Source organism: Salvelinus fontinalis, chromosome 10 (assembly GCF_029448725.1).
Source record: "Salvelinus fontinalis isolate EN_2023a chromosome 10, ASM2944872v1, whole genome shotgun sequence".
In the NCBI taxonomy this organism is placed as follows: Eukaryota; Metazoa; Chordata; class Actinopteri; order Salmoniformes; family Salmonidae; genus Salvelinus; species Salvelinus fontinalis.
Window position 1 is genome coordinate 30,220,782 of NC_074674.1, and position 24,324 is coordinate 30,245,105.

General features: G+C 44.6%; 1 protein-coding gene across 2 annotated transcripts in view; it reads left to right on the plus strand.

The window, feature by feature from the left end:
- Window positions 1-24,324, plus strand: part of LOC129863984 (gamma-aminobutyric acid receptor subunit beta-4-like) — a 59,024-nt gene that overhangs the window by 22,747 nt on the left and 11,953 nt on the right. For both annotated transcript variants that reach the window (XM_055936482.1, XM_055936481.1), the window contains exons 3-5: window positions 7,191-7,258; window positions 9,574-9,794; window positions 19,687-19,769. In XM_055936482.1, the coding sequence (XP_055792457.1) occupies window positions 7,191-7,258; window positions 9,574-9,794; window positions 19,687-19,769 (372 nt within the window). The remainder of the gene's footprint in view (window positions 1-7,190; window positions 7,259-9,573; window positions 9,795-19,686; window positions 19,770-24,324) is intronic.

The following is a 24,324-nucleotide window of genomic DNA, read 5'->3' on the forward strand; positions in this document are numbered from 1 at the left end:
TTTGGTTGGTTCCTCAGAGGGCTGCGCCCTCCTTGGCAGGGGGAATGTGCTGAGATCAGAGGGGAGAGAGGAGACTGGCAGACAATCAAAGATCAGGAGATGAAGTGCCTGGATGCTGGACGCGGAGTTGGATTCAAGCCTGACTTTTTTAAAGGCTCTTTTCTATACTCCACATTCCTTTAATGTGCCACGTCAATACCCGGCAAGTTATGAGACTCAGCTGGAAGTAGTCCCTACTCTGGGAGATCAGGTCAGAGTTTGATGTCGGCGAACAGCATCAGGTCACAGCAGTCAGTGGCTTAGATGCGGCTTATTGGGAAAGCAGTGGAAAGTGCTGACACACTCTGATGGGATAATTGCTAATAGTAGTTTGGGTTTGGCTCTGGACATTGCTATATCCCCATTTCACTCACACACACACATTAGCACACACAGACACACAAGCACTCACAAATGGATGCGCACACCCACACACAAACACATAATTATCTGATTTAATATCCTGCTTGTTCTATTTTAAGATACCACATTTTCTGAAATGTGTTCCAATGAGAACACGTGAATTGATAAAAGCAGACATATCTGAGCCTCTCGGGCTGCTGTTGCTGAAGCGATATTTCCTTACAGCTCGCAAAAGTGCATCTGCAGGTAAGTGCTTTTATTTTGAGAAAGCCACGGTGGCAAAGTGGATCCCTCTGTTTCATTGAAGCAGGGTACAACATATGCAGCAAGAGAGAGAGATCCTGGTGCTTTCTGTTTACAACCAGCGAACGAATGTACTTTGACATCTCTGGGGAAAATTGTTACTGGTTGCCTTCACAAAGCGCAATGGAAAATGGCCCCACATTTTCAGATTTTTTTTCTCAGAAAGAGATGGGTCAGGGAATATGACAAAGCTGCAGGGCATTGAAGAGAGATGTGGACTGCCTTGTCATGGCAGCTGGAGTTGGAGGAGAGGGGGAAAGAAAATAGGATTACAAAAAAAGAGGAGAGATGTGCACTCTAAGTCAAGTGCTGTGCTGGTTAATATTTCAGTGCCAGTATTTTGAGAAACATGGTAATTGTCAGATTGTTCCATAGTAGGCTGGACCGGGAGTCATCTGCAGATTATTTGAAGGAAGGAAAGAGAGTACACATAAACAACAATAAGGGATTTTACACAGACTCTGAAAATCACTGTTTTCAAGATTAATTTCACTCCCTTGAAAAATGAGCACAAATTGAAAGGCAATGAATTGAATGGCATTCTGACATGCAGTTACAGTAGCCATATTTTTAGGTACATCTTTCCCACAGTCCTCTCTCTGTTTCTTTGTCTGTGTGTTGTTTCTCTGGAGGGAAGATGGAACACCTTTTGCTGGATGGGTCTCCTTTGCCTGGCGTAGTTTGAGAGATTATTTTGTTAAATGCCCAACATTGCAGCACTTGTCCTGTTGTGTGTAAACCCCCTATGAAATATTAATGCAACTAAAAAAACATTGCTGTTGGTGGCAAGCCAGCCATTTCAAAAGCCCGCAGGGAGCTTGTTTCTCATAAGCAAATCTGTGACTCTGTGAGCAAAACACACTTGATGAAGTAGACAATGCCCAGGTAACTGTTCAAGCAACTCTCCCAAGCACTGGTCTGTGGGAATAAATTATTTTATCAAAGAATTAATTTACTGGACCATATTGGCTACTTTGGAAGCTCTAACGATAACGAAGACCATTGAAACAGATGTTGAAGTAAAAAAAAATGCTTCAATTGATTGTTTAGGTCCTTACTGTAACAGCTTGTCTGCCTATTTGTAAGTGCACGGTACATGACACGTACATAGCTACACACACTAGCTGTAGGCCTCTTTTACTTACATCACTTTTAGCTCAAGGATATAGTAGTTTACCTAAATCATACTGTTGTAATAACTTGCATTGAACCCAGTGGTTGAGATGGCTCTTGCCAGGCCACTACTAGAAAAAAGGGGAAGCTTTGGAGAAGTTCCGCAACAAAAGGTTGGATGTTACTCTCAGCTTTTTCCGTGTGCATCTGGTCATTGTTTTTGTGCTTACACTTCATTTCTCCTTCACCTGATCATCATGATGCAGTGGTCTGCTAATTAGGAAATGGCTAATGAATTCATTTTGAGGGTGACACATTTCCCTTGTGCAGAGATTTTGGATTTTTTTTACAGATCAAGGAGTGAACATTTGGGGTGAGGGGAGGGGGGTGTCCTTGCTTTGACCCATAAAGTTGGCGCTGCATGAATTATCGGCAGATGTCATGAACGTGAAAAACCTACAGTATGAAATAGCCCAACTTCTAGAACGTTTAAAATGCCTTTTTTATTTACATTTTTTAAATGTGTAGGCCTATCCATTTCCATGGTTACAGATTTAGCTACATTCTGTTTCTAACGCCAACTTACTGTATGCAGAGAAACTGTATCCTCATGTATGTTCATTGGTTAAGCAGATGCTCCTATCCAGAGATATTCACAAGTTAAGTGACATTCAGAATATATTTTTAGTGTCAGTACTGTCAGTATGTTTCTGCAGTTTTCCAAAACAATTGCCTGCACATGTCACGCCCTGGCCTTAGTATTCTTTGTTTTCTTTATTATTTTAGTTAGGTCAGGGTGTGACATGGGGGAATGTTTTGTGTTTTGTCGGTTTTGGGTGGTTATATGGTAAAGGGGGTGTTGGGTGTAGTGTATGGGTTTGTGTTGAGTGAATGTGTCTAGCTGTGTCTATGTTGGGTGTAGTTGTCTAGGAAAGTCTATGGTTGCCTGAATGGGTTCCCAATTAGAGACAGCTGATTTCTGTTGTCTCTGATTGGGAGCCATATTTAAGGTAGCCATAGGCTTTAGTTTGTGGTGGGAAATTGTCTATGTCTGAATGTTTGTAGCCTGTGTATGTGTACGACGTTTATTAGCTTCACGGTCGTTTATTGTTTGGTTAGTTTGTAAGTGTTTTTGTGTCGTTTTTTTTCCTTCTTCTCAATAAAAGGAAGATGGCTTATTTTCCAAATGCTGCGTTTTGGTCCGTCTCTCCCCCACACGATCGTGACAGAATTACCCACCAACATCGGATCAAGCGGCATGTAAAGCGGCAACAGGACCCACCTACACAGGATTTTTGGACATGGGAGGAGATACTGGATGGTAAGGGACCTTGGGCACAACCGGGAGAATATCGCCTACCTCGTGAAGAGCTGGAGGCAGCGAAAGCCGAGAGGAGGCGATATGAGGAGGCAGCACGGAAGCAAGGCTGGAGACCCGTGAGTAATACCCAAAAATTTCTTGGGGAGGGGCTCATGGGGAGTGTGGTGAGTCCAGATGGGAGATCTGCGTCAACTTCCCGTGCTACCCGTGAGGACTCTAAGAGGGAACCTGAGCCAGTTGGGCTGATATTGGAGGTGAGCAATGGGAATGATACAGAGACTGTTAAGGATTTATTGGGGAGGTTGGAAGAGAGTGAAATGAGGGAGCTGCTGTGTTGGTGCGTGAGGCACAAGATCCACCCGACAGAGCATGTGCGGGAGGTGATGTTACCTGAATCAGCTCTCCATGCTCGTCCTGATGTGCGTGCTAACCGTCTGGGAATGACAGTCCCACGAACCAGGCCTCCTGCACGCCTCCCTAGTCCTGCACCTCCTGTATCAGCTCCACGTACTAACTCTCCTGTGACAGTCCCCAGCCCAGTACCACCAGTGCCTCCTCCACGCACTAGCCCTATGGTGCGTGTCTCCAGCCCTTTACCACCAGTGCCTAAACCACGCACCAAGCCTCCTGTGTCCCCAGAGTCCTGTGCGTCCTGTTGCTGCTCCCCGCACTAGCCCTGAGATGCGTGTCCCCAGTCCGGTACCACCAGTTCCGGCACCACGCACTAGGCCTAATGTGCGCTCCCAGGGTCCAGTATGCCCTGTCCCTTATCCCCGCACTAGCCCTGAGATGCGTGTCCCCTGCCCGGTACCACCAGTTCCGGCATCACGCACTAGGCCTAATGTGCGCTCCCAGGGTCCAGTATGCCCTGTTCCTTCTCCCCGCACTAGCCCTGAGATGCGTGTCCCCAGCCCGGTACCACCAGTTCCGGCACCACGCACCAGGCCTACAGTGCGCCTCAGCTGGCCAGAGTCTGCCGTCTGCACAGCGATGCCTGAACTGCCCGTCTGCCAAGCGCCATCTGAGCCATCCGTCTACCCAGCGCCATCTGAGCCATCCGTCTACCCAGCGCCATCTGAGCCATCCGTCTACCCAGCGCCATCTGAGCCATCCGTCTACCCAGCGCCATCTGAGCCATCCGTCTACCCAGCGCCATCTGAGCCATCCGTCTACCCAGCGCCATCTGAGCCATCCGTCTGCCCCGAGCCATTAGAGCCGCCCGTCTGTCCCGAGCCGTCAGAGCCGTTCGTCAGTCAGGAGCCGCTAGAGCCATTCGTCAGACAAGATCTGCCAGAGCCGCCAACCAGACAGGATCTGCCAGAGCCGCCAACCAGACAGGATCTGCCAGAGCCGCCAACCAGACAGGATCTGCCAGAGCCGCCAGCCAGCCATGAGCAGCCAGAGCCGCCAGCCAGCCATGAGCAGCCAGAGCCGCCAGCCAGCCATGAGCAGCCAGAGCCGTCAGCCAGCCATGAGCAGCCAGATCCGTCAGCCAGCCATGAGCAGCCAGATCCGTCAGCCAGCCATGAGCAGCCAGATCCGTCAGCCAGCCATGAGCAGCCAGATCCGTCAGCCAGCCATGAGCAGCCAGATCCGTCAGCCAGCCATGAGCAGCCAGATCCGTCAGCCAGCCATGAGCAGCCAGATCCGTCAGACAGCCATGGGCCGTCCCTCAGTCCGGAGCTGCCGTCCCTCAGTCCGGAGCTGCCGTCCCTCAGTCCGGAGCTGCCGTCCCTCAGTCCGGAGCTGCCGTCCCTCAGTCCGGAGCTGCCGTCCCTCAGTCCGGAGCTGCCCCTTAATTCAGTGGGGTTAATGTGGAGGGGGGCCATTTGGAGGAAGCTACGGAGGCGGTTAGTGACTGTGGTGGGGTGGGGACCACGACCAGTGCCGGAGCCGCCACCGTGGAAGGAAGCCCACCCAGACCCTCCCCTAGACTGTGTGCTGGTGCGCCCGGAGTTCGCACCTTAGGGGGGGGGTTTATGTCATGCCCTGGCCTTAGTATTCTTTGTTTTCTTTATTATTTTAGTTAGGTCAGGGTGTGACATGGGGGAATGTTTTGTGTTTTGTCGGTTTTGGGTGGTTATATGGTAAAGGGGGTGTTGGGTGTAGTATATGGGTTTGTGTTGAGTGAATGTGTCTAGCTGTGTCTATGTTGGGTGTAGTTGTCTAGGAAAGTCTATGGTTGCCTGAATGGGTTCCCAATTAGAGACAGCTGATTTCTGTTGTCTCTGATTGGGAGCCATATTTAAGGTAGCCATAGGCTTTAGTTTGTGGTGGGAAATTGTCTATGTCTGAACGTTTGTAGCCTGTGTATGTGCACGACGTTTATTAGCTTCACGGTCGTTTATTGTTTGGTTAGTTTGTAAGTGTTTTTGTTTCATTTTTTCCTTCTTCTCAATAAAAGGAAGATGGCTTATTTTCCAAATGCTGCGTTTTGGTCCGTCTCTCCCCCACACGATCGTGACAGCACATGCCTACATCTTCTAGACAGAGAGCTCTTAAAGTACAATTTAGTCATTTAGCAGGCACACTTATCCAGAGAAATTAGGGTTAAGTACCTTGCTTAAGCATACATTGACAGACTTTTCACCTAGTCAGCTCGGGGATTCGAACCAGCGACCTTTTGGCCCAAAGCTCTTAACCGCTAGGCTTTCTGCCACCTGTGGCACATTGACCATGCCACTATTTCAGCATCCCTCTTTGACACAACCTATGAACCTTTTAGATGGTGCATAAACAGTATATGGACAGGTGAATTTATGTTAAATATGCACACATTTTCAAATCAATTATTAATTGAACACAAGATTATACACAAGATGCGCACTCTTCTCGCGCCCTGCAGTCACATGTTCAGCACAGCACTTCTTAAAACCAAAGATTCAACATTAGCTTTGACGAATACACAATGACAACTGCTATTTCTTATGGGAGCAAAGGTCTCTCAACCGGTTTCTTCTAATAACCTTGATTTTAACGAAGGTTAACGCACTCCCCGGGGCAAGGCTCTGTACAGGGCTGACTAACTCCTCACTACTAAGACAAAGGCCAAATTGAGTAAATGAGTCATACACAGTAGTTGAGTATACAGTATATGTGGATAATTGTAAGCCTTGTTTTTTGACCTGCTATTTACTATGACTAGGCCCACAGGTGCACGCACATAATGCCCTTTTCATTTGTTATTTTAACCGACTCAACACAGATCTACAGTCCGTTATAGAATCCAGGCCACTTTATACTGAAGGGCAGTTATATCTGAATGTAACTAAAACTGAAGTAACATTTCCTTTAATTATTCTCTTTGACATTGCTGAATATCAACACACTTTGACATCCCTTTCACTTTAATGTTTCAGTGTCTTGTAAGGAGAAAGCGGTAGGATGAGAATACGATTACATGATTTGAGGGGGCGAGAATATTGAGCGTGAAATTAGCATGGTGTACCTGAATGTCATATAGATTCAAATTTTATGAAGATTAAAGAAAGATTTAGTCCGATTTTATATGGCTGTTTAAACACAGTGACCCTAAAGAGACACGCTTTCCTCCCAAAAAATGGATGTTACAATTCATTTGCCTCCTCTGCATTTTAGTCTTTTTGTGCCACTTTATTCTGCCGCCCTTTTGGTCACTTTGCACATACTGTATGAGAAAGGTAAATGGGTTTGAGGTTTAAGTAATGCTGGTCTGTTTCCTTCATGCTTTCCTCCTGTGTCTCCTCTTGTCTATCTCGCTACCATCAATGGCCTACTCCTGCTCATATGAGGCTTGTTCCCACAGTTTTCAGAGAATGTTTGATTCAGTGATACTCTCTCCCACATCAGAAATGTCCAGTTCTAGTTTAATGCATAATGCATCCCAAAAAAAGAGTTATATCATGGTACATGCAGTAACATCATGATAATTCACTGAGATAGCCCACCATGTGAAGAGAATTTGTTTTCCTACGTTATTTTTTAAAACAGATGCCAAAAGTGTATTTCTGGCTCAGTGTAAATAATCTGTGTGAGTTTGTGTGTGACTGCACGGCCTCCTGTGTTCCCTCAGGTGCCCCAGTCATCGTAGGAATGAGCATCAACATCGCTAGCATTGACTCCATCTCAGAAGTGAACATGGTGAGTTACAAAACCCCTTCTCTTACAGTAGCACTGTCTATATAGTACATAGACTCAATGTGTCAATTCTTATTTATAAGGGTACTGTAATGAATACTCAGGGAGAAAGAGGTGTAGATTGACACGCAGAGCGCGGCAGATGTTTATTAAGCCTTTGCAGAAGGCAGGAATCGTGGTCACAGGCAGGCAATGGTCAAACACAGGTAGGCAGTCAAAAACAAACAATACCTCACAACCATATAAGCAGAAAGAACTGAACTAAATATGGAGCTGATGAGACCAGGTAAGTAACTAACACAGGTGAAATAAATGAACAAAAATGAAAGACAGGGCTACGTTCAAGAACACAAAGAAACAGAACACAAGGTTGACAAAGAAAAGAAAAGCTGAACCTTACAGGTACCTAGTTACAAACACTCAAATTGAACTAATTAAATGACCCTTGGACCCTTCTTGATTTCTTGATTATTCACAAAATAATATAATAATATAATCTCACCACATGAAGATGATCTAACAATGTGCAAGAGACTATAGTTGAGTTATAGTAATATCAAGAAATCAAGAAAGGATCCAAGGGTCTTTGAGTGTTTGCAACACAATACCATTTCAATCAGTCATATTTGCCCTTGCCAACTTTAGATAACCATAGACATGTTGTGCATCTGTTTTGCTTGATTATATTATGCGTTAACTTGTGTTACAAAAAAAGTACAAAAAAAGTATGAATGTATGTACTTGTAAGTCGCTCTGGATAAGAGCGTCTGCTAAATGACTTAAATGTAAATGTAAATGTGTTCATTAGAGAGCGGTGAGAAATCAGGCACAGTCTTGTACATCCCTAAAGAAGACAATATGGCTGGTGTCTCAGCAATGACATCATTCTCTCGCTCTCCTCTCCCTTGTATTTAAAAGAATATAATTGTATTTAGTGGGGCACCGTCACACTCAGAGTTCACTCCACCCACAAGCCAGAAGAGCTTTGCTGTTGGGTTTTGGGTTTGTTCCCCCTACAACATTGCCATTTGGGGTCACTAGAGGATTTTCATCCAGTTTCAAGCGACAGCAGATATCATGTTTAATTTGTTAGAGGTAGTCACTAATGTATCTAGCTGTTTTCTTTATTTTTAAGCACATGCAAGTGAGGCCCTTTGATTTATTAATCTTGAAGTTATTGTAGAGATTTATTTTGTACTCCTGTGTTTTTAAAGACACAGCAAGTTTTAGCTTATGTTGTATGTTATTTTGGTTTCCCTGGACATTTGAGAAGGCAGCATCAAGTGTAAAGCTGAAAGGTTGAAGAAACTTCTGGTGAACAAAGACAGACAGAAAACAATGACATTTCTCAACTTGGAAAACTCTTGATAATCTCAACATGTGTGTTATGTCTAACACCATAACTTGTCTATTTTAGCTGTTCATTTTTGTACTTTGTCAGCAAGCCAACATAGTCATAGCAAAAGAATAACAAATTCCACCCCAAAAAATTGCAATCAGACAAAAGCCATGTAAAAACAAATATTTCATTAAAAAAAAACATTTCATTTAATTATATTTTTTCAGGATGCTGCAAATATATATATTTTTATGGAAAATATGGACTAGTCTTTTCATAGGGTAAGACTGAGAGAATGTAGGTCATGTCCATCTGAATAACCACTCAGATTAGCTCTCAGTCCGCTTATAATATGTGACGTACATTATGGTTCACTTGTATTTTAAGACAATTATATTGAGATTTCGGGACACTGAGGTTCCCAGAATAATTGGCAGCATTTATCATGCAAAATTCAGAAGGACTGTACTGTCATCGGAGGACGTATTAATCTTAACTTGGCCTTTAAATCACTTCCCTGTAAGTCTTTCCTTTCATTATGGTTCCTTTGTATCCTAGAAAATCACTGTTAGCGCTTTCTGATATTCTGTGCACATAATGATTATGATAATACATGTAATGGTAGTATGTGTATGGTGTCGGATAGGGCAAGTACAGTAGAGGTAACTTGTACTTTCCATAGTTGGAGCTTGGAGTTTGATAGGGCAAGTACAGTAGAGGTAACTTGTACTTTCCATAGTTGGAGCTTGGAGTTGGATAGGGCAAGTACAGTAGAGGTAACTTGTACTTCCCATAGTTGGAGCTTGGAGTTGGATAGGGCAAGTACAGTAGGTGTAACTTGGACTTCCCATAGTTGGAGCTTGGAGTTGGAAAGGGCAAGTACAGTAGGGTAACTTGTACTTCCCATAGTTTGAGCTTTTGTTCATGCATAACAACTAGTTCTTCTCAATCTGACAGTGCTGTCTCCCCTTTTTCACAGGATTATACCATCACAATGTATTTCCAGCAAAGTTGGCGAGACAAGCGTTTGGCATACGCTGAGCTGCCCCTCAACCTGACTCTGGATAACCGCGTGGCGGACCAGCTGTGGCTCCCAGACACCTACTTCCTTAACGACAAGAAGTCCTTTCTGCATGGTGTGACAGTGAAGAACCGTATGATTCGACTGCATCCTGATGGCACCGTGTTATATGGACTCAGGTAAAGCTAACTTTCATTGGAATTCTACTGTACCTAAAGTGGTTCAAGCCTGGCCTGTAAGACAGAACTGGAAGATACCTTGGAAACAGTGAGGCATGGAAGGAAATAGGTCTGTGTCTAAATAGTATCACGACCCTCCCGCCTTTTAACTTTCCTTCCTTCCTTCCCAGATATAAACAGTCTAGAGAATCACAGATGAAAACACAACTAACTTGAATTATTTTGCTGAATTGCTGAAGCCAGAATTCAATTGTAAGTAGTTATAGCCTGCCTTGACAATGTCATGACATGCTGTATACAGTCAGGTCCATAAAGATGAGCAAAAAATACTGTATAAAATAAAGTATACAAATACTGAGCTATATTGTATGCTCAAAGAATTGGGATATTATATTATTTTATATTAATACAATTGCTCAGAGAAAGGGATTTTGTTTAAAAAGTACCCGTAATACAAAAAAATCTAAAAAAGATAAGGGGCAAAATGATTGCTACCCGTTTACAGTACTCTAGCGTTCTTCCCTTGTGAGGATAACAACACTGAGCCTTTTTCTAAAATGTTTTAGGAGATTGGAGAACACATTGGGAGGGATCTCAGATCATTCTTCCGTTTTTTGAGCATACAATATTGCTCAGTATTTGTATACTTTATTTTTTACAGTCTTTTTTGCACATCTTTATCAAGGGTGTCAATAATTATGGACCTGACTGTACATATGGTGCACATGTTTAGGTTTTTAAATCAATGAATTTCCATTAAGTCTATTTCTGGTGCATCATTTGTCTCTGGTGAATGGAGGCCTTGGAGGACAAGACAGAGAGTCAGTGCTCTTTGGTTATGTAATGCTGATGTTTGTTGATTTGTTCCACAGGGCAGTCCCATTTTGAAATGTTTCAACGCTAAAATCAAATTCAGCTGCAAATGTTAATTATAGGAAGCTTACAGCTAAATGCACAGATGCTGCTGAAATGGCAACATGACTATGTTATGCTACTGCTATTACCTCATTCCACTCCACAATCAGTGGGGATGGCATTTAGCTCTTGTCATGGGTTTCCGTATTGTCTAGAATATTAAATATATCTTAGATAAGCCTCTGGAAAAGGATTTTGTTATTTTCAAGAATGGGGGACTTTGCACATGCCCATTGATATGAAATATAATGAGTGTCTGTAAGATATGACAGTCGTCTCCATTCCCACATGAACAAATACTATAGCATACAATGGTATAAATACTCTAGTATTCACTGTAGTGTTTTTGCAGACTTTACTAAAGTCAGCAAAAACACTGTAGTGGTTACTTTAGTATTTACTGTAGTATAGTGTAGTATTTACAGTTAACTATTGTATAAATACTGTAGTAAAAGAAAATGGTAGTATATATTGTAGTAATTAATATAGTGTATATGCGGAATGTACTATACTATAGTATTTACTGTAGTGTTTTTGCGGACTGTGGTATAATATTGGATTTACTGTAGTCTTTTGGCAGACATCACTGTAGTATTTGCTATAGTGTTTTAGTTATATTATCTTTGACTTGACATAGAAGTGGAGGCTTTCTCCTTGAGGAAACTTACTGAAGAAATACTAAAAGAGCAAATTTTCCATAACCTGTAGGTAGGAAGGTAGGTAGGGAGGACTGGGGTCTGAACGGATAGTTCAGAGCTTCTGCTCTTTTCTATAACCTGTAACAAACACAATCTATACTTGGCATGTAGGATTATCACTTATGTGTGGCACAAATTGGTATATTGGGGAGTGGGGTGGGCAGGCTATATGCAAATTAAATACTGTAGTATATACAGTGTCTTCAGAAAGTATTCACACCCCTTGATTTATTCCCCAAAAATGTGTGTTACAAGGTGGGATGAAAATGTATTTAATAGTAATTCTCTATCAATGATCTACACAAAATACTCTGTACTGCCAAAGTGGAAGAAGAATTCTAACATAAAAAATGTATAAAAACCCTAATATATCTTGATTACATATGTATTCACCCCCTGAGTCAAAACATGTTAGAATCACCTTTGGCAGCGATTACAGCTGTGAGTCTATCTGGGTAAATCTTTAAGAGCTTTGCGCCCCTGGATTGTACAATATTTGCACATTATTTTTTTTTTAATTCTTCATGCTCTGTCAAAGTTGGTTGTCTACCATAAATTTAAGACGATTTAAGTCAAACTGCAAATAGGCCACTCAGGAACATTGAATGACATCTTGGTAAGCAACAGTGTATATTTAGCATTGTGTTTTAGGTTATTGTCCTGCTGAAAGTTGAATTTGTCTCCCAGTGTCTGTAGGAAAGCAGAGTGAACCAGGCGTTTCCTCTAGGATTGTGCCTGTGCTTAGCTCTATTCTGTTTATTTTTAGCCCCCCAATAACTCCCTAGTCCTTGCCGATGACAAGCATACCCATAACATGATGCAGCCATCACCATTCTTAAAAATATGACTAGTGGTGCTCAGTGATATATTGTGCTGGATTTGCCCCAAACATAATGCTTTGTAATCAGGACATAAACTTTTCACTACATAAAGTTAATTTCTTTGCCATAACTTTTTGCAGTTTTACTTTTGTGCCTTACTGCAAACACGATGCATGTTTTGGATATATTTCCTTATTTTCAATCTGTCATTCAGGCTAGAATTGTGGAGTAACTACAGTGTTGTTGATCCATCATCAGTTCTCCTAATACAGCCATTAAACTCTGTAACTGATTTAAAGTCACCATTGGCCTCATTCATGGAGAAATCCCTGAGTGGTTTCATTTCTCTCCGGCAAGTTAGGAAGGACGCCTGTATATTTGTAGTGACTGGGTGTATTGATTGTATGAATACACCATCCAAAGTTGAATTAATGACTTCACCATATTCAATGTCTGCTTTTTTTACCCATCTACCAAAAGGTTATTTGCAAGGCATTGGAAAACCTCCCTGGTCTTTGTGGTTGAATCTGTGTTTGAAATTCACTGCTCGACTGAGTGACCTTGCAGACATTTGTATGTGTGGGGTACAGAGATGAGGTAGTCATTCAAAAATCATGTTAAACACTGTTGCTGCACACAGACCATGCAATTTATTATTGACTCGTTAAGCACATTTTAACTCCTAAACTTATTTAGGCTTGCCATAACAAAGAGGTTGAATACTTATTGACTCAAGACATTTCCGCTTATCATTTTTTATGAATTTGTGTCACGATCGTGTGGTGGATTGACGGACCAAAACGCAGCTTTAGGAAAATAAGCCATCTCCTTTTTATTAACGAAGAAGGCAAACGAAGCAAAAACACTTAAACACTAAACAAAACAAGAAAACGATCGTGAAGCTAAACAACGATGTGCACACACTGGCTACAAACGTATCACATAGACAACTACTCACAACAAATGAAAGCCTATGGCTACCCTAAATAAGGCTCCCAATCAGAGACAACCGAAATCAGCTGTCTCTAATTGGGAACTCATTCAGGTAACCATAGACTCTCCTAGACAACTAAACATACATAGACAACGCTAGACACATGTACTCAACACAAACCCATATACTACACCCAACAACCCCTTTACCATAGAATCACCCAAAACCAACAAAACACAAACATTCCCCATGTCACACCCTGACCTAACTAAAATAATAAAGAAAACAAAGAATACTAAGGCCAGGGCGTGACATAACCCCCCCCTTAAGGTGCGAACTCCGGGCGCACCATTACACAGTCTAGGGGAGGGTCTGGGTGGGCTTCCATCCATGGTGGCGGCTCCGGCTCTGGTCGTAGTCCCCACGTCACCACAGTCCCTAACCGCCTCCTTAGCTTCCTCCAAATGACCCCCCTCCACATTAACCCCACTGCATTAAGGGCCAGTTCCGGACTAAGGGCCAGTTCCGGACTAAGGGGCAGCTCCGGACTAAGGGGCAGCTCCGGACTAAGGGGCAGCTCCGGACTAAGGGGCAGCTCCGGACTAAGGGGCAGCTCCGGACTAAGGGGCAGCTCCGGACTAAGGGGCAGTACCAGGGTAAGGGGCAGTACCAGGGTAAGGGGCAGTACCAGGGTAAGGGGCAGCACCAGGGTAAGGGGCAGCACCAGGGTAAGGGGCAGCACCAGGGTAAGGGGCAGCACCAGGCTGAGGGACTGCAGCACCGGACTGAGGGACTGCAGCTCCGGACTGAGGGACGGCCCATGGCTGGCTGACGGATCTGGCTGCTCATGGCTGGCTGACGGATCTGGCTGCTCATGGCTAGCTGACGGATCTGGCTGCTCATGGCTAGCTGACGGATCTGGCTGCTCATGGCTGGCTGACGGATCTGGCTGCTCATGGCTGGCTGACGGATCTGGCTGCTCATGGCTGGCTGACGGATCTGGCTGCTCATGGCTGGCTGACGGATCTGGCTGCTCATGGCTGGCTGACGGATCTGGCTGCTCATGGCTAGCTGACGGATCTGGCTGCTCATGGCTAGCTGACGGATCTGGCTGCTCATGGCTGGCTGACGGATCTGGCTGCTCATGGCTGGCTGACGGATCTGGCTGCTCATGGCTGGCTGACGGATCTAGCTGCTCATGGCTAGCTGACGGATCTGGCTGCTCATGGCTAGCTGACGGATCTGGCTGCTCATGGCTAGCTGACGGATCTGGCTGCTCATGGCTAGCTGACGGATCTGGCTGCTCATGGCTGGCTGACGGATCTGGCTGCTCATGGCTGGCTGACGGATCTGGCTGCTCATGGCTAGCTGACGGATCTGGCTGCTCATGGCTAGCTGACGGATCTGGCTGCTCATGGCTAGCTGACGGATCTGGCTGCTCATGGCTAGCTGACGGATCTGGCTGCTCATGGCTAGCTGACGGATCTGGCTGCTCATGGCTGGCTGACGGATCTGGCTGCTCATGGCTGGCTGACGGATCTGGCTGCTCATGGCTGGCTGGCGGCTCTGGCAGATCCTGTCTGGTTGGCGGCTCTGGCAGATCCTGTCTGGCGGGCGGCTCTGGCAGATCCTGTCTGGCGGGCGGCTCTAGCGGCTCCTGTCTGGCGGGCGGCTCTAGCGGCTCCTGTCTGGCGGGCTTCTCTAGCGGCTCCTGTCTGGCGGGCGGCTCTAGCGGCTCCTGTCTGGCGGGCGGCTCTAGCGGCTCCTGTCTGGCGGACGGCTCTGTAGGCTCATGGCAGACGGGCGGCTTTGCAGGCTCATGGCAGACGGGCGGCTTTGCAGGCTCATGGCAGACGGGCGGCTCAGACGGCGCTGGGGAGACGGGCGGCTCAGACGGCGCTGGGGAGACGGGCGGCTCAGACGGCGCTGGGGAGACGGATGGCTCAGATGGCGCTGGGGAGACGGATGGCTCAGATGGCGCTGGGGAGACGGATGGCTCAGATGGCGCTTGGCAGACGGGCAGTTCAGGCATCGCTGTGCAGACGGCAGACTCCTGCCGGCTGAGGCGCACTGTAGGCCTGGTGCGTGGTGCCGGGACTGGTGGCACCGGGCTGGGGACACGCATCTCAGGGCTAGTGCGGGGAGCAGCAACAGGACGCACAGGACTCTGGGGACACACAGGAGGCTTGGTGCGTGGTTTAGGCACTGGTGGTAAAGGGCAGGAGACACGCACCATATAGCTAGTGCGTGGAGGAGGCACTGGTGGTACTGGGTTGGGGCGGGGAGGTGGCGCCGGAATTACCGGACCGTGCAGGCGTACTGGCTCCCTTGAGCGCCGAGCCTGCCCAACCCTACCTGGTTGTATGCTCCCCGTCGCCTGACCAGTGCGGGGAGGTGGAATAACCCGCACCGGCCTATGTAGGCGAACCGGGGACACCATGCTTAAGGCTGGTGCCATGTACGCCGGCCCGAGGAGACGCACTGGTGACCAGATGCGTTGGGCCGGCTTCATGACATACGGCTCAACGCTCAGTCTAGCCCGGCCGATACGTGGAGCTGAAATGTACCGAACCGGGCTATGCACGCGTACAGGAGACACCGTGCGCTCTACTGCGTAACACGGTGTCTGCCCGTACTCTCGCTCTCCACGGTAAGTACAGGGAGTAGGCGCAGGTTTCCTACCTGACTTCGCCACACTCCCTTTAAGGCCCCCCCCAAGAAATTTTTGGGTTGTACTCACGGGTTTCCAGCCTTGTCTCCGTGCTGCCTCCTCATATCGCCTCCTCTCGGCTTTAGCTGCCTCCAGCTCTTCACGAGGAAGGCAATATTCTCCCGGTTGTGCCCACGGCCCCTTACCATCCAGTATCTCCTCCCATGTCCACGAATCCTGTGTAGGTGGGTCCTGTTGCCGCTTTCCATGCCGCTTGGTCCTGTAATGGTGAGTAGTTCTGTCACGATCGTGTGGTGGATTGACGGACCAAAACGCAGCTTTAGGAAAATAAGCCATCTCCTTTTTATTAACGAAGAAGGCAAACGAAACAAAAACACTTAAACACTAAACAAAACAAGAAAACGATCGTGAAGCTAAACAACGATGTGCACACACTGGCTACAAACGTATCACATAGACAACTACTCACAACAAATGAAAGCCTATGGCTACCCTAAATAAGGCTCCCAATCAGAGATAACCGAAATCAGCTGTCTCTAATTGGGAACTCATTCAGGTAACCATAGACTCTCCTAGACAACTAAACATACATAGACAATGCTAGACACATGTACTCAACACAAACCCATATACTACACCCAACAACCCCTTTACCATAGAATCACCCAAAACCAACAAAACACAAACATTCCCCATGTCACACCCTGACCTAACTAAAATAATAAAGAAAACAAAGAATACTAAGGCCAGGGCGTGACAATTTGTAAAAAAAAATATATATATATATAATATTAAAATATAATTCCACTTTGGCATTATTGGGTATTGTGTGTAGCCCAGTGACAATTTAAATCTAAATTGAATTAATTCTAAATTCAGACTGTAGCACAACAAAATGTGGAAAAGTCAAGGGGTCTGAATACTTTCTGAAGGCACTGTACTAAAGTAATTACTGTCGTGTTTTTGCGGAGTATAGTGTTTTTGCAGACATTTCTGTAGTATTTACTGTACTGTTTTTGTGGTCTGTAGTATATTGTAGTGTTTACTATAGTATTCTTCAGTTTACTACATAATTCTATAGTAAGTACTGTTTGTATTCTATATATATATAAAACTGTAGTATTTTTTTTAAATGCGGACCTTCGTATTAATGAGAGAGTTTGATGATGTTTGGAAGTGAGAGGGGGAACTAATGGGCTGGTAAATGCTTACTTAATATGTCTCTTGGTGGAATCAGCTGTGGGTGCAGGGGAGGGAGGGATGGAGGGGTGGAGGTGGTAGCAGCTTCTCCTGCTGCCCAGAGGGAGTTGGTGAAAAGGTGGAGGAATGAATTGAGGACAGAATCATAAAGTGAGGACAAAATCCTGTGTAGAGTACAGAGGGACTGTAGGGCAGTGCTATTCAAAGCTGGGGTCATGGGGAATTGCAAGTGGGATTGGCAAATTTTTTATTCAAATCAACAAAATAAAGGGGGTGGGGTGGGGAGGGGAGGAATTAAGAGTACAGATTATTTTATGGGACTATATACAAACTTTTTGAGAAAGATAATTTGAAAAATAAAATGTTATTGAATAAATGTATTTATTGGTTCTCTTAATTTTGATAAGAGAGATGAACATGTAATGAATTGAAGGTTATTTGTTAATGTGAAAATATAATTTTACTGATTTTAAGATTGTGCCATTAGATTTGGGGTGAGGTGAGCCTCTATGACTTATCGTAAAGACCATGACCCCTTTACCATTCACAGGAAGACATAAAAATTCATACTTTCCTGTTAATTTGATTGATTGACATGTGAGCTTCTCTTACAGTATAAGCCTGGAGTGTTTTCAGCAGGCATGACACAACATTGTTTTTATTGTCCAACAGAACGAGCGTAGTAGTCACTATTGTACTGAACGAGACAAACAAATATAGCACACCACTTATTCCTGGCTATTTTATTTTGCTGGGATGTGAGGAGGAGGAGGAGGTGGCGCACTTCCCATCCAGAATTCTGTGCCCCAGAAAAAGGCAACAAAAAACCTTCTAATCCCTCATCACCACAATGTCCCAGTTTCATCAATGAACCAGCCCAGACAGTGAGTCTGCAGTGAGGTTCTCGCAGGGACCCACCCAGATGACTGGGGGGCTGCTGGGGGGAGAGGAGCATCTTGGGGCCCTTTCAAAGCAACACAGCAGCCGGAGCCCCAGGGGTCACAGGCTTTGTTTCTTCACCCAACATGTTGCAGCTTTGCTTTTCAGGAGTCATGTACAGTAAAGCTGTGAGATAGAAAACAATATGCAGTGCAGAGTGAAATGCCCTTCGTCTATGATATAGCCGGAGGGGAGTGATGATGAGGTTATGGTGTGTTGGGCCTTGGGGAGTGTCAGAATACCTTTGCTACGGCATCATGCCTTAACACAACAAAGTGAAGATAGTCAAAAAGTACGTCGTCACAAAAGGTGACTTACTGTATGGAACTGTGTTCTGTTTTCATCATGGTTGTATAGCCGCTGCAGAAAACACTCCACATTGTTTTTCTTTTGCACTCTATACACTTGTGCTTGACAGTAGTTGTAGTGGCTTGTATTAGCCTGCACACTATAAACCTCTTGCTATATGCAGAATCGTCCAGCAACCTGGAAGACAGCATGGACTTATGCATCTTAAATTATGGATCCCAAATGTAAAATAGGCTGTTGTAAAGGGTGAACTTCCCCACCACTCTCTCTCGCCTCCTAAAACACACAAACACACAAACTGTGTACCTATCAAACTCTCTCTGTGAATGAGCAGTCCATCTGACACATGGGGGTGATGAGTTGTAACTCAGTTACTTTTTCCATTCAGGAAAACCAGTGAGCTCCGTATTTCATTTAAACCAGAAGCCTGAAAACAGGCGAAAGCTGGTATGATTTAACAGAGCAGATGTAATTATTAAAATGTGCTGCACTGGTAAATATATCATACACAAATCATCTGTAACCCGTGGGATTTTCCTAGGCTTCTGGATTTATTGGAATTGAATTTAATGAATATATTTATACATAGCAGTCAATCACAATTTAGTGTGAGATTAAAGCACATACTCAATGCACAGGTGCTAATATTTTGCTAAATTTTTCAACTGATTCAATGTATCCCAAGGGAATAAAACAAGCTTGCTATATTTGACTTTCTGCATTTGGTTGTTGGCTTTGGGGCTTGATTGAATTAGATGTTTACATGAAACACTTAGGATGTACCTATGGTTTTGTTTGAAGTTAGTGGTTTAACAGTTTGAATTCATTCATGGTGTTTCTTCTATGGGTGGAAGTGTAAATATGAAGCTAATATCTCCAGTGCATGAGGTTGCTGTCACAACATAGATTAGGGCTGTCATAAGACCTCTGTGAGCACAAAAATGCTACTCACTGAGACACATTCGTTTTGTATTACACCTTCTCTCTATTTGGAATCCACTTGCCTCAGTCAGAACACATTCCCAACAACCTCACCTTCTGCTATTTCATTCATTTAAAATTCATAAAGAGCTGACCACAGCTATTATGGAAGGTCTCAAACAGTTGGCCAGATTATGAGAAATGAACCCACATGTATCTTTCTCTCCTTCCCCCTTCTTTTCTCATCCCTCGCTCCTACGAAATAGACCTTGGACAGGTCTGTATGCAACACTAGACTGCCAATGATTGCATTTCCTTTTTTCTTTTTTTCAAACGAGACAACTGCCTAACATTACTCATTTAAAGATTCACATCGTGCAGTCAAGGCTAAGCTACAATTTCTTAAAGGTTACCAAGGTAACAGCAGTTCTCTCTACCCCCCTTTTCTCTCACACTCTATGTCTCTGCTCTCCTTTTTTTCCAGAATAACCACCACAGCAGCTTGCATGATGGACTTGAGGAGGTACCCGCTCGACGAACAGAACTGCACCCTGGAAATCGAAAGCTGTAGGTGGACTTAATACAAACGTCTTCACCCCCATTCCTCCCCACTCTGGCTAAGTACCCCCCCCCCCTCTCACAACTTCCTGCCTGGGCTTCTCAAGGATCTCAGCAGGAATGTCACCCTGCCACTTTCACTGGGTAACACAGCTAGGGACAGCCCATGATCCCAGACAGTTAGTGTTTTTTTAAATTCATCTCAAGTCTCTCTATACATTTAAAATAAAAGCCAACCTTTAGACCTATCATACGGTACTGTATGTCTCTAGTAGCCTATTGAATTTCATGTTGTTTACTTCATGTTGTTTCTGTCAATATTTACAAAACATATTTGGAATTTAACCTTTTGCAGTATGGTTTGCATGAGTGTAATTCACATATTTTCTGAAACGAGAAGTCTTACAATGCATTTTAACTGTATTATAATGTGTTATGCCTGCAGGCTTGAGGTGTTAATGAGAGATGAAACCCAAGTAATTCGAACCAAAATTCTCCATACAGTCTAACTTCACCCTCTAGCTTAGACTCCCTGGTGATTCTGATGTAGCTTAGACTCCCTGGTGATTCTGATGTAGCTTAGACTCCCTGGTGATTCTGATGTAGCTTAGACTCCCGGGTGATTCTGATGTAGCTTAGACTCCCGGGTGATTCTGATGTAGCTTAGACTCCCGGGTGATTCTGATGTAGCTTAGACTCCCTGGTGATTCTGATGTAGCTTAGACTCCCGGGTGATTCTGATGTAGCTTAGACTCCCGGGTGATTCTGATGTAGCTTTGACTCCCGAGTGATTCTGATGTAGCTTTGACTCCCGAGTGATTCTGATGTAGCTTAGACTCCCTGGTGATTCTGATGTAGCTTAGACTCCCAGGTCATTCTGATGTTTCTTTGACTCCCGGGTGATTCTGATGTAGCTTTGACTCCCTGGTCATTCTGATGTTTCTTTGACTCCCAGGTGATTCTGATGTAGCTTAGACTCCCGGTTGATTCTGATGTAGCTTAGACTCCCTGGTTTTTCTGATGTAGCTTAGACTCCTGGGTCATTCTGATGTAGCTTAGACTCCCTGGTGATTCTGATGTAGCTTAGACTCGCTGGTGATTCTGATGCAGCTTTGACTCCCAAGTGATTCTGATGTAGCTTTTCTTGTGTAGTTTTCATTCAATAGAATTTTCAGTACAATTATCTTAAGCCATCCCTTTAAATACGGTGTACCTTTTAATTAGAATTTTGTCAACAAACTCACTAGAATACACCTAATATGATCCACTAATGCTAGCGACCCTCAGGAACAACGACACAGACATGCCAGAGGAAAGAAAGGTAAACGGAATGGAATGATACAAAATGTAGGCAACAAATTGAAGGAAACTATCACAAAAGTGACAGTTATAAATGTATGTGGGTATTACTTACGGTGACTCCCGATAGTTGCTGATATTAAACATGATACAAATTGTACAGAAGCATGTAGTTTGGGTTTCCAAATTTCATCCACGCAAATTATGAGAGCATACAATTAAAATTCAGGATAACGGTACAGCTGTTTATTGCCTACTCCACTGTGGTAAAGGGTCCACAATACATGCCATGTTGATATGATTTTCAGTATGCTTCTAAATATGTGGTACATTCAATTGATTGGACATGATTTGGAAAGTACATTTGACAGTGCATGTCAGAGCAAAAACCAAGCCATGAGGTTGAAGGAATTGTCCGTAGAGCTCAGAGACAGGACTGTGTCGAGGCACAGATCTGGGGAATGGTACCAAAAAATGTCTGCAGCATTGAAGGTCCCCAAGAACACAGTAGCCTCCAAGGCTCTTCCTAGAGCTGGCCGCCCGAGCAATCGGGGGAGAATGGCCTTGGTCAGGGAGGTGACCAAAAATCCGATGGTCACTCTGACAGAGCTCTAGAGTTCCTCTGTGAAGATGGGAGAAACTTCCAGAAGGACAACCATCTCTGCAGCTCTCCACCAATCAGACCGTTATTGTAGAGTGGCCAGACGGAAGCCACTCCTCAGTAAAAGGCACATTACAGCCCACTTGGAGTTTGTCAAAAGGCACCTAAAGACTCTCAGACCATGAGAAACAATATTCTCTGAATGCCAAGCATCACGTCTGGAGGAAACCTGGCACCATCCCTATGGTGAAGCATGGTGGTGGCAGCATCATGCTGTAACGTTCGTCTGGTGGTGTATGAACGGACCAAGGCGCAGCGGGTGATGAATACATAACGATTTATTTCAAACAGACGAAACACTGACAAAACACTAGAACAAACTACAAAACAATAAACGAAGGCAACAGACCTGAAACAAACGAACTTACATATAGACGAAGGACGCAAGAACAGGAACAGACTACCTAAAACGAACAAACAAACGAAACTTCCCATGTGGATTACACAGACACAGGAACAATCACCCACAAACAAACAGTGAGAACAACCTACCTTAATATGGCTCTCAATCAGAGGAAACGTCAAACACCTGCCTCTAATTGAGAGCCATACCAGGCAACCCATTAACCCAACATAGAAAACACATAACATAGACTACCCACCCCAACTCACGCCCTGACCAATTAAACACATACCAAACAACAGAAAACAGGTCAGGAACGTGACACATGCTGTGGGGATGTTTTTCAGTGGCAGGGACTGGGAGACTAGTCAGGATCGAGGCAAAGATGAAAGGAGCAAAGCACAGAGAGATCTTTGATGAAAACCTGCTCCAGAGTGCTCAGGCCCTCAGACTGGGACGAAGGTTCACCTTCCAACAGAACAACGACCCTAAGCGCACAGCCAAGACAATGCAGGAGTGGCTTCAGGACAAGTCTCTGAATGTCCTTGAGTGGCCTAACTTGAACCCGATCGAACATCTTTGGAGATACCTGAGAATAGCTGTGCAGCAACACTCCCAATCCAACCTGACAGAGCTTGACACGATGTGCAGAGAAGAATGGGAGAAACTCCCCAAATACAGGTGTGCAAAGCTTATAGCGTCATACTCAAGAAGACTTGATGCTGTAATCGCTGCCTAAGATGCTTGAACAAAGTAAGGGGTCAAGGGGTCTGAATACTTCCGAAGGCACTGTAAATCTATCTCATCTATCTCATCTCTCACTTTGATTCCACTGGCATTGTGATGGAGCCCTGGAGACACTGGTGGACTCACCATAGGCAGTAGAGGCAATTGCCTCGGGCCTCGCCTCATCAAGGGGCCTTATGAGCTGGGCCCCTTGATGATACTGTATGCATATATATATAAAATGTTAAAATAACTCCTCCGCTTCAGGCTCCCCCCATGCTCCGTTCGAGGCATAATAAATCAAATAAATCCACGTCAAAGTCTGTCTCTTTAAGCTAGAGGTATCTGTTTTGCATGGGCTGCGTCTCAATCAACCACATCCACAAATGTCAGCCTTCCACATCTCCGGTGGAAGGTGGAAGAGCTACAACGGTGTTTGTCATACCAGGAGACATCTCAATCAGTCTTCTCATGGTAACATCTTGTCACGTTCTGACCTTAGTTTCTTTTTTATGTCTTTGTGTTAGGTTGGTCAGGGCGTGAGTTGGGGTGGGCAGTCTATGTTCTTTTTTCTAGGTTGTTTGTTTTCTATGTGTTTGGCCTGGTGTGGTTCCCAATCAGAGGCAGCTGTTTATCGTTGTCTCTGATTGGGAGCCATATTTAGGTATCCTGTTTTCCATTGTGTGTTGTGGGTGGTTATTTTCCATTTCAGTGTTTGCACCATACGGGACTGTTTTGGTTGTTTGTTCGTGTTTTTGTTATTTTGTTCTGTGTTCATTTGATTTTATTAAAAATCTAATTATGAACACTTACCACACTGCACATTGGTCCGATCCTTGCTACTCCTCCTCAGACGAAGAGGAAATCCGTTACACATCTGTAGTGTCCAAACGGTCTTGAAATTAAAATGACCACTATGGAAAGATGGGACTCTCACGGACACGATGGAGGTAATCCGTTACTGGGCCAAAAAATGAATGGAAGTGAATAGGATTTTTCCACGTCAAAATTCTACAGGTTATTCCACAGTAAAAAAATAAAACATACAAATCTGAGTTTTTTTATATCTCTCAGAAATAGGACACACACTTCAAAACATACTTCCTTTTGATTAAATGTTTTAATGTCTGTTTTTCCATGGATTCATCTGTTATTCAGTGTGTTTCTATGGGCTAATGAAAAACTCAAACAGGAAGTACCAGTGACTTACTCAATACGAAAGTGGACCGATAAAGCGAATTCCTAGCTACAGGATTGTTTTGCTTGCACAAACTGGAATATGTTCTGTGATTCATCCGATGGTATTGAGGAGTTTACCACATTAACAAGTGCTTCGACGACGTCGTCCCCACAGTGGCCGTACATACACATCCCAACCAGAAGCCATGGATTACAGGCAACATCCGCACTGTGCTAAAGAGCTGCCGCTTTCAAGGAGTGGGACACTAATCCGGACGATTATAAGAAATCCCGCTACGGCCTCTGACTAACCATCAAACAGGAAAAGCATCAATACATGACTAAGATCGAATCCC